Source organism: Podarcis gaigeae (genome assembly GCF_964106915.1).
Source record: "Podarcis gaigeae genome assembly, chromosome: 2".
In the NCBI taxonomy this organism is placed as follows: Eukaryota; Metazoa; Chordata; class Lepidosauria; order Squamata; family Lacertidae; genus Podarcis; species Podarcis gaigeae.
Genome location: NC_139679.1, coordinates 70,072,609 through 70,083,819, shown reverse-complemented (window position 1 = coordinate 70,083,819; position 11,211 = coordinate 70,072,609). Strand labels below are relative to the sequence as shown.

Sequence of the window (11,211 nt, the reverse complement as noted above, 5' to 3'; positions counted from 1 at the left end):
ACATCACAATCCTGGAATAGCATGAAGTCAGGGGAGGGGAGGGAGAAAAGAGAAGACAGGTTTAAAAACAGGTTTTAAACATCAACAGAGGCTTGAATAAAGGAAACAGAGATAAAATGTGATAATAAACGATGGCTGAGGCATCAGGAGAGTATATTCATCTTAAAGATACAGTAACGACTCACTGAATTGGGGTGGGGAATCTTCTGCAATGTGTGTTCGTTAAATTGGTCTCTAGAGTCTGTTTTAAAGGCCGAGGCACAGCATGTGGATTAATAATACAGTGTTTTAGAAGATGCCTCCCCCAGCACCCACCTGAATATCCACAGCTGGTCCCCATAGAGCTAGCATTAGGAGGCAAGCATTTCCAGGGAAACATAAGCCCTGGCAAACCTGTAGGCTCTCCCTCCCGCCTGCACATCTTCCTCTGATGCTGGTATAGGGAGCCAACAAGGCATCAGATATCTAACCTGTTCTGTTCCTGCCTTTTCACTGGCAGTCCTCTGTAAGAGAAGCTGAAATCCAACTGGGGCAGCTTTTCCTGTTGCTGCATCTCCAGTTAAGAAAGAAGGTACCGGTAACTGGGTGTACTGTTCTTATATCAGGTTCTTATACATACAGTGTTAAGAAACACACTTGTTTCTAGCTGGTTCCCTCTAATTTATATGGCAAATATTGGCAAAACGAAGTGAAATTAAATGGTGACTGTGTGTGTGTGCTCACATTCTCTTCTCTGTGTGTGAATGCCTGGTTGTTTATTCTGTGTTGATAAGGTTGTTGCAGCCATCATAAAGGATAATGAAAGAACGAACAAAGGATCAGAAAGCTAGGAAATAACAAATCCTGTTTTTAAAACATACAACTGAAGTTTGAAGCTGGAATCAGACCTCAGGGCATGTTCTGAAGGGACAAGATGCAGTAAAGTTAAAACTCAGCAGGTCTAGATTGAGTCTGTCGGTGCCTGGATGGGAGCCCGCTTGGGAAAGCCCTCTGGAGTGGAAGAAAAAGCAGGACACAGAAAGGTAGCAAACGAAATAATATATCGTGCCCCCCTTCCGAAATGGCGCCCCTAAGCCGGGCACATCGGCGCGCCCTCTCATATCTACCTACCCCAGGTGCCCCGCACCCGGCTGGAGTACCAGCCCCGCGAAAGAGCACCCCTGAAAAGGCAGCCCCCCCCCCCACCCCGCGAGGGCGGACAGACAGAAAGCACTTTGGAGCTCGATCATCATCACGATATGATCTCTTTTTCCAAACTCTTAGGGCCCTCTCCAGGGGTGCCAACTTGAATAAAATAGAGGGGGGCAGGAAAGCCCCGCCCCGCATAATCAATCACATGATGAGTTGCAAGCACACTATTTGAATGGCAATGCCCATAAACTTTGGGGTGGTCAGGCCCCCTCAATTATTTTATGGGGGGTTGGCTCCTATGGCCCCCTCGGAAGGCGGAAAGTTATTCCCGGTAGAACCGACCCCCCTCCCCGCTCGCTCGCCCCCCACCCCTCGGAGACTAGTGCTGTTCCGCACGTTTCTCAGGGAGCCGCTGGTGTCCTCCCGCTCTGCGAGGTGGGCGGAGACCCCACGCCGCCCCTTCGAGGCCGCCAATTCGCTCGCGCGCGCGCGCGCTAGGGGGCGTCGGCCTCGTCCGCCAAGCGAGCGCCGGAGCAGGGCGGGGATAAAAGCGTGCGGGTGCTCCCATGTCCCGCTCCGGGAGCCCGAAGCCCCGCCTCGACCCGCCCCGGGGAGGCGCCAAAGGGCAGCCCCAGGCGCAGGCGGCGGAGTGCAGACGGCTCAGGTGTGTCTGCTGGAGCCAGAGCGCTTTCTCCCACCGACGCCGACGCGCACCGAGCTCGAGCCATGCTGCCCGCCGCAGTCCGCAGATGGCTGCATAGACCCAAGGTGAGGAGGGGGGCTCCGAGAAGGGGCTCTTTCCAGCCGGGACGGGCTCCCCGACGGGCTCGCGCTCGGTTTCTTTCTCGCTGTCTCTGGGCTAGGCCCGGTGAGGGCTCCTTTTTCTCTTCTCGGCATGTTTGGGGGGGGGGGGAGCTTTTCGCGCCTCGGTCTTCGCTCCCCGCGTCCCGTCCGCGACCCACCTCGCTTAGGCTCTGAAGGGAATCCTCCGTTTTAATTCGGACTTCTCGGGAGCTGCTTCTCTTTCGCGGCAGCGATCCTGATCACGCGGAGGCTGCCAAATCAGGGTCGAGGATTACAGCTGAGTTAGCCTCCCAACTTCTTAAAACGCCCCTCTCCCAGCTGCCTTCACAATCCGGGTGTAAAAGGGTGTCAAGAATGAGCCCCCCCCCCTTTCCAATGCGCGCTTGGGAGTGAAATGAGAGTTTCAGTGCGTGGTAGTGATTTGCTGAGTATAGGAGCCTTTGATGTTGTAGCTCTTCGGGAATGACATAAGTGTACACAGGTGTGTCTTTGTGTACGCCTTTGTATTTGTTTCTTCATTCGTCTACCGCCACTTTGTCCTCTCGCCTGCTGGTAAACCTGGAGCCTTAAGACCTTAGAGGTGTGGAGACCTTGCTCCCTTCAGTGGTTGTTGTCTCTGGCAGTCAAGAGCTCTGTGGTGCGGAGTGGCTTCTTTCTCAACTTTCCTAGAATCCCAGTCTTGCAAGAGGGGATCCCCGATATCATCTAGTCCAACCCCTTCCCAAGCAGGAAATCCAGTTCAATAGCATCCTTCATTCAGCCTCTGCTTAAACACCTCATTAGGAAAGCCCACCACCTTTTAAAGCAGCCTGTTCTGCTAGAGAACTGCTCATACCATCAAACACTTCTTCCTAATGTTTAGTTGAGAAATCCCCTTCCTTGTAACTTGAACCCATTGCTTTGGGTCCTCCCCAAATCAAGCAACAAATCAAATTTGCTCCACCTGTGTGTCAGCCCTTCAAATAATTCACCTTCTTCTGTACCGTAGATGGCATGCTGTTTCTAAGCTCCAGGGTAAGCATGTGGGTTTGTGATGTTCTACTTTTTTCCTGTCTGTCACCTTCTGCCAGTAGTGGCACTAGAAGATCCCCCACAGCAAAAGCGTCTCTGTACTGGTTAGGTTTGCTCTAAGGATTTCTTCTAGAGTTTTCATCCAGGTCCGTGACTACCAATGGAGACATACATTTCATATGGGTAAAGAAAAGGGTTTATGTGACAGATCAAGGTATGTATTGCTGAAAACACTCATCTCCTGCCTTTCTAGCACGTTAAAAAGCTGCTCAAAACAGCCAGCAACAGGAGAGATTAAAGCCAAAACAGACCAATAAGCGCAGTGAAAAACCAGCTATGTGGTAACTGATAGCAGGTTTTAGGAGTCAGCCAAACCCTATGCTAAAATGAAAGTATTTTAGTCTCACTTTATTTTAGTCCATGGGGGAGGGGGCTTGTAGGCCAGACCTTGTGGCCAAACACAGCTGCCCCATACCACTTGTTTAGGAGAGGGAGATCTGGGCCAGTTGTGGATGGAACTGAGAGCCTGAAGTTTGTGTGTAAATAGGTGTTGTGCCATCACTTCTTTGCAAGGGTGAAACTGAAGTTTGTGGGTGGATGCAACTGGCTCTACAGGGATCGGTGTCATCTATTGGCTGGCAGGGGGTTGACTTCCTGCTGACTTGTTTATGACTCATATTTCACTCAGCCAAGCATATACCAAGGTGTAATTAGTAAACAGAACCGGGGTTGCTAGCTCTACTCTAGGGAATAAACCTAGGTTTATGTCGTGTGCTAGATAGCTCAGCTGGTTGACACTAAACTTACAGTGCTGGATGAGCTTTAATTTTGTAAACCACCTTGTATTCTAGGAAGGAAAAAGTCACTGTTTCTCCATCACTGTTTTAGGGGCAGAGCTAAAAAACCCACTTTATGATTGAGAGAGTTATTATTTTATATAAGCAAAACAATAATTGGCAATAGGAGCAAAGAGGTATGGATTACAGCCTACAATTTGCTGATAAAAGTAAAAATGTGTTGTGGAATTCTCTGCCCCAGAACTTGTTTGAGGCCTAAAGTAGAGCAGCATTCAAATGGATTTTGACAGTTACGGTATGTGTGAGACTAGATTACTTGGAGCAGGAATAATAAAATGCCAGCAGATTTGGGGAATAGGTGTGAAGGCTACTTTGGGAATTAATCCACCCTCTAATGTGGGGGTCAAGTGACTGGCATGTTTCAGGGAGAAAGGAAGAGACTATTTTATATAGTTCATTTATATTTTTATATTTTTTTGACACAACTTAAAGTCAGAGATTGCATACTAAACTAGGTAGGTGAAACGACTATCTGATCCATTCGTCATACTCTATGAACAGTACAGTGTGTTGTAAATCGCTTTGAGGTTTTATTACAGTCAAGTGGGATATAAATATTGTGAAATAAATAAATGTTGCAACAATGGTGACGTACAAAGAATATAGTGCATATGGGTTCAAATCTAAGCATTGAGAAGAGAAAACCTGTAGGTCTTGCTTTTAGTACAAGGTGCTTAGTTTCCTCTTATGCTACTACAGTGGTATCTCGGGTTACAGACACTTCAGGTTACATACGCTTCAGGTTACAGACTCCGTTAACCCAGAAATATTACCTCGGGTTAAGAACTTTTCTTCAGGATGAGAACAGAAATCGTGCTCCAGCGGCGCGGCGGCAGCAGGAGGCCCCATTAGCTGAAGTGGTGCTTCAGGTAAAGAACAGTTTCAGGTTAAGAATGGACCTCCAGAACGAATTAAGTTCTTAACCTGAGATACCACTGTAATATGAAGCTGATTTTAAGGCCTTGCTGTTCAATTGCTGGGGCTGAGATTGAAGGGCATATTTATTTTTTAAAAGCCATTTTGCCCATACTATATTCCTGTGTACACCCTTACCTGGGAGTAAGTCCCATTGAATTCAGTGAGACTTACTTCTGAGTAGATATGCATAGAATTATGCTGTGAATGCTCCTCAACTTGGGGAAAAAACCACACACATTTCACATAGAAAACTAGCCATCACGCTGAATTCTTAGTTTTCTACATGCAGGGATTTTTTATTTTTGGTGAGGAACATTCAAACATGATGTGTTCCAGTGCAGATGCATGTTAACACATTGGTAAGAACTAAGCCATAGTTCAAACAAACAAACATACATACAAACAAACATTTTTGTGACCCAACTGCTCATGATTGTTTGGAAATTTTTTTTGAAAGAGAACATTCCTGTGGCTGGCAAGACTCATACATCCAGTAGCTATGAACTCTTGAAAATCCAGTTCTTGTTTTTTTTTTTTTTTTTTTTTTTTGTTGGCTGTTTATCCAGAAGGAACCAAAAATAGCAGATAGCTGCTTACCAGTGACAATAGTTGCTCATGAATCCTATTATTGATTTTCTGTTCCTTTTCAGATATTTCATAATCACATTAGGTAACTTTTTATTATTGGCCAACTTTTTTTTTTCCTAAACAGCAATGAATCACCCCCTCTTGCTTGCCCTTATCCACATTCTCAAGAGTGAATGAAAAATGTATCATAAAGAATTGATGAAAAGGCAAATCGGTATAAAGACTTTGTGTGTGTGGTCATTTGTTGACTTCGTTGTAGCATTACAGAGAAGCTTCAGTTCACCTGCTTGTCAGCTGTGGGAGAGCCAAGAGAACTCTGATTCTCTCATGGTGGGGTCATATTTATTTGTTCAACTCTGCGGACAGTGAATGTGAAGGCCACAGGCCAGTTTATTCAACATCTGTTACGTACGTCTATCCTTGAGCAATCTGTCTTAATAGAATTTAGGGAATAGCGTATTGCTGGCATTTTGAAAAGGAGCGTGTTTCCTTGCATTAATTTGTCACATTGCAAAACGGGGTGTGTGAGGGGGAATAACAAGTGGGGCATAATTGTCACTCGTGAGTGACAGTTGAACTCCCCTGGTTCGAAAGATAAAGCTTGCATCTTGTTGATCTTTGTGCAGCTCTGTAGTTCAGGGATAGGCAACATTTTTTGTCCTGAACAGCCACATACAGTTGGGGGGGGAGACTGAATGCCAGTGGGGGTGACTAGAGCCAGCCATGCCCACTCTAATTCACACAGGAGCCATGGGCTGCACTCCTGTGCTTTAAGAGAGCAGTTCCAATAGCCTACCTGGGTATGCCATGATAGCTAGCCAAGTACACAACTGCAGAACTGTTGTTGAAATCTAACTCTTCATTTAAGCATCCCTGGAGAGAGAGCCCAGGTGGCTCACCATGGCCAATTGCATGCTAACGCAAAGTGTTCTTTTAGTATAGGAGCCCCAGAAGGAGCAGATGATTCAAACATGCTATCAACAATGTAAATAAATATCACAACTTTATTTTAGGGTGGCCTAAAAAGCAGTGTCTCCTTTTGTAGCCACTTGGATTGGGTTGTTGATAGCAGATAGCTCAGTCCATAGAGCACAAAATTCTTAATCTTAGGGTCCCTTCCAAGTCTACAATTCTATGATTCTATGTGTTGGATTTCTTGCCCTTATATTTCTTGCCCAGTCAGTTACATACTCAGAATATTCATTATTTGCTAAGGTTTCCTTGCATTAACGTGCCACATTGCTGCAAATCTGTAACGCTATACTTACTCACCTGGGAGCAAGTCCTGTAGAACATAAAGAGACTTCTGAATCTGCATACAATCAGTCTGTAATTACTTTTTAAAAATAAGGTTTTATTAAAGCTTTTCTTGGAAAAAGAATGGAAAAAGTGTGGAAGGAATTTGTTTGAAAAAAATAGGACAGAAAATCACTGCAAATACAACAGGAAATGGGATTGGAAGATATGGAGCTGGGTGTGAATTAATGAATACATAAGTAAACAACTATGGAATATTATTTTAACATATGATCACAGCAGAGAGAATCAGGCTGTAATTAGTGTAGTCTAAAGACTTCCTCACGAATGATTTTTATGCTGCATTTGGTATGTCTTTTAAAATTAACAGGAAGCTGGACCCTGAACTGATGATTTTTCTAGGAACACTATCTTTTGATGGTGATTTCCTCCTTAAAGCTGTCAGCCACCCTTATTGGTTAGCCACAAATTCTTTCTTGCCCCACATAACTCTTTGCTTCTCCTCGATTTGCTCACAGAAGGTCCCAGGTTCAATCCCTGGTGTTCCCATGTTGAGCTGCAAATGCCTCCTGCCTGAAACCTTGGAGAACCACTGCCAATCAGTGTAGACAACACTGAGCTACATGGACAGATGGTCTGACTTAATACAAGGCAACTTCCTCTGTACTTTTAAGTCAAATGTCTTAAGCATACATCTCTCTCTTTTTTTTAATAGTGGATCAACACCACTTTCTGCCATCCTCACTACATACTCTGTGGGTTGCACAGATCTTGTGGATCCGATTGCCTGTCTGTTACTAGTCAGTATGACGGTGCATCACAATGTCCTGTTTACAGGGTCCCACAAGTATTTTCTTTGCTCATTAGCCAGACGTTACTTGTGGTCACTGCAAAGCCTTCTCTAAATCTTGTGCTCATACAAAACGCTTTAAGGAGAGGTATAAGGGGGTGTTATCTCATAGCACGTTGGTTTCCGGAGCAGGTTGAAGTAGTGTTACGATTCGTGTGGCTTCTGCCTACTCCAAAGCCAAAGATGAAACAAGAGAACCGCCTCCAGCCCTCTCAAGTTTTCTGCCCATACCAGAGGACTTGAGGGCAGAGAGTAGAGGAAAGGTTTTGTGTTGAAACCACCAACGAGTGTGTTGATCTTGTGACTGTGATGAGCTGCAGCTAGACAGATCAGTGGTCAGAGAAGGTTCTCTCTGTTCCAAAGCTCAGTGCAACACAAGAGATGGCGTCAGAGTCCAATGCTATTTACAGAGAACTTGGGGGAGGGAGTTTGGGTGTTGCGGAGCATCATTACCTAGAAGCTTGCAGCTTCACTTCTAGGTTGGAGCTATAAGTCCATTCCAAAGAGAGACAGCATTTCATTAGTTTGGGCTTCAGTAAAAACCTCGGGAGCCAATATCTTCCAGATGTTCCAGCAAGGCCATTTAACTTGGTATCATTTTACAATTAAACCTGTAATATCAGCAAAAGGTTAAAATAGGGTTTGTTTAACAAGAACCCTTTCCCTGCAAAACATTGATCTGATCTTTTTGTTCTTTGAAATTATTTGGCTCCCTTGATTGCTTTTTCATTGGATTGGCACTGGGCTAAATAATTACGTTATAGTAATCCTTGCCCTTTCTCTTGTCCTCTTCAAACATTGGCATGAGTGTCTTTTGGCTTTTCTCCAGTATTTCAAGATTTGGTAATAATTATCTGTAGGTGTTGTCCGAACAGACTACTTGGATACAACTTATTTTGAATAAAACAAGCCTGTATATTTATGTCTAGTATAAATCCATCAGGAAGAGAAAACAGGTTGTCATTGTGATGTTTGCATGGAAGCAAGATTACTCACATATTGCTAAGCACGTCTGCCTTCACACTGGTTTTTAAGTCTTCCGCCATGTCTTCCAGTAATGTGCTTTGTGTTTGCTAACACAATATGGTCCAGTTGCTACTGTGGAATAAACATGTAATTTATAATGCAATCCTAACCAAGTCTATTTAGAAGTGAGTCCTAATGAATTTGGGGTGTGTGTTGGATTTTCACCCTAATTACTCTGCTAATGAATTGCACATGGTACTGCTGTTATCCATATGAGTCTTGCTGATCTATAGGTATGTAGGAACTGCTTTACACTGTGACTCAGACCATTGGTTCTCTAGTCAGCCCTGGTGTAGACAATCCTGGGCCAAGTGTGGCCCTCCAGATGTTGTTGGATCTACTTGTCATCAGCTCCAGCCAGCATGGCCAATGGTTAGGGGTAATAAGAGTTGTAGACCAACAGCATTGGGAGGGCCATAGGATTAGCCCCACCCTGCACATGGCCTACGTACTGACTTCCCAAGGTTTCAAGCACAGGTCTTTCTCAACCCTGACTGGAGATGCCAGAGATTGGAATCTGGGACTTTTTGTATGCAGAGTATGTGCTATACCATTGAGCCATGTTGGCATATGATACAATTTTCAGCATTTTGCATATTACATAAGGTTTGATTCATTATCTCCTTCCCATAGTTTTCCTTTGTTGTTGAACTCAAGTAATTCTTGTTACTCGGAACCTGCTGATCACGCGTTTGAATTCTCTCTCTTGGTGGTTCAGTATTGGAGGTGGCGAGAGAAAGAGATGATTAATGCTGCTGGGTTTTCTCCAAGTTTTCATAGCCAAGACAACCAACTTTCCTTGTGTCATGCCTTCACTCATTTCTGTGACTGGCACAGGAAGTAGGACGATGTATGAAGAAGAAGAGATTCTGTGGGTGACTAGGAAGAGACTGTGTTGGCTAAAATTGATGGTCTGGTTGTACAGGTCACTGCAAGTCCAGTGCTTGGCGAAACAGGCTATGGGTGTGTCTGTCCTGCGGTTGAGATGATCTCCAACTAGAGGGATTGGTGGTCAAAGAGAGGAGCAGAGCTGACCACCAGACAGTAGTAATCTCTGCAGAAGTTCTAAACTGCTGCATTATTCTGTGGCTTACATTTTGATGGTAAGAAGGCAGTGGATTTGGAGTAAGTGTTGGCCAAGAGAGATCCAGAAAGATAAGGGAAGGGGAAGAAATCCTCTTTATTTGCCTTTCTTATTTATTTATTTATTTATTCATTCATTCATTCATTCATTCATTCATTCATTGACTTTAAATATGCTCTCCAACCTCCCACAGTTTCATGGAGGGACTCACGGTAAAAGTAATAGTTTCAACATATTATGTTTAAAATGAGCAAACAACAAATAGTTATTAAATCAAGATACATCCATAACTGAGCTGGGAAGAAACAGGCTATTAATACAAGGTAATTTCTGCATGCATGCATGCATGCATGCATGTTCATGTGGGAGCAAGCAGTCCTTGAAGAACACTGCTGTATAGCAGGGGTGAGGATTTGCTTTCAGCCTAGGGGTCACTTCTGGCTGCAGTGAATGAGGCCAAACCTGCATGACATTCCCCATTCACATGCACAAGGGCTCACCTCTCTCAGTATGAAAACCTACAAGCTGTCAGCAGTAGGATCCTGCAGCCATGCCTCCTCTTCTCTGCTCCTCAGCTGTTTTCCACAGACCAGATCAGCAGCTGGGGAGAGAGTTCACAAGGAGCAGAGGTTGAAACCTAGCACATGCGTCACCCTCAGTCTCCCCTGTGCTGCTCATCCATGCAGCCAGAAGCAGCAGAGGCAGTGGGGAAAACAGAGGTATAGGGAGCAAGGTCTCTTCTTGTCCTCCTGGTATAGGTCACCCATCAGGGTCACCAAAGCACTTTCCTTTCCAAAACCAGACTGGAAACCAAACAGTAATTAAACTGGAAAACTGAGGTCATCCCGAGAGTGTTTGGGGTTGCATAACAACCACCTACTCGTGTGTATGTGACCAGCTTAATCGTCAAGAGTTCAGGGAGACCTTTTCAGAAGCAACCGCCATCTCTCACAAAGAGGCACTTCCCCTGAACCCAGCCAGTCAGCCCACTCCTGCCTGATCTAATGAGGTAGAGGAGGGGCAAGAATTGAACAAACGGCAGGTAGAGCAAGTCCTGCCAAGCGCCTGAATTGACAGTGCTCTGAACATAGGACCTGGGCACTGTGGTCAACGCAGCATCTAAGTTGATGCCGATCAGAGGTATTTTAATAATGCTTTGCAAACAAGTTTTTGCAGGCCTCCAAAGGTTTTCAACATATGCATTGCTGGCCTGGCTGGATTCCACACACCACCCAGAGAAGCTCTGCTGGGCAGTATTGTGAAGGTGTCATTCCTCTTGGGGCATGGCAGCTGCTTCTGCCTTCTGTTGTTCCTCAGCTGGAGGATTTGGCCTAGAAAACTATTCCTTCCAATGACAGAAACAGTGGTTTTGGGAGCTCAGTTTCTGATCACCAAAACCTTGCAACATTTGAGGAACTGAGGCACCAAGTGAGCTAATGACAGGCCTAGCTAGGGTCTCAGGAAGAAAAATCTGTGTAAGACTCCTAATGGGAGCCCAGTCAGGGCTGGCTCATGTCTCCCCCACCTGCTTCAGAACGTGCTGTTTCTTTGGTTCTTGGTGTAAACTGCTATGCCTTAGCTGCTTCACCAGCAAATTATGGCTTGACTTGGGTGGAGGCAGCTGACGGTGTGATTGGTGGAGGTGCAGCATAGCGATGTTTGTGCTCCCGAGATTAACGTCTTCT

The 11,211-nt window shown here is 45.2% G+C and overlaps 1 protein-coding gene across 1 annotated transcript in view; it reads left to right on the top strand.

Moving 5' to 3' along the window:
• The first annotated feature begins 1,716 nt into the window (after window positions 1-1,716).
• Window positions 1,717-11,211, top strand: part of ZFYVE28 (zinc finger FYVE-type containing 28) — a 28,528-nt gene continuing 19,033 nt past the window's right edge. The window contains exon 1 of the mRNA XM_083726292.1: window positions 1,717-1,899. Coding sequence (XP_083582418.1) covers window positions 1,858-1,899 — 42 coding nt within the window. The 5' untranslated portion in view covers window positions 1,717-1,857. The remainder of the gene's footprint in view (window positions 1,900-11,211) is intronic.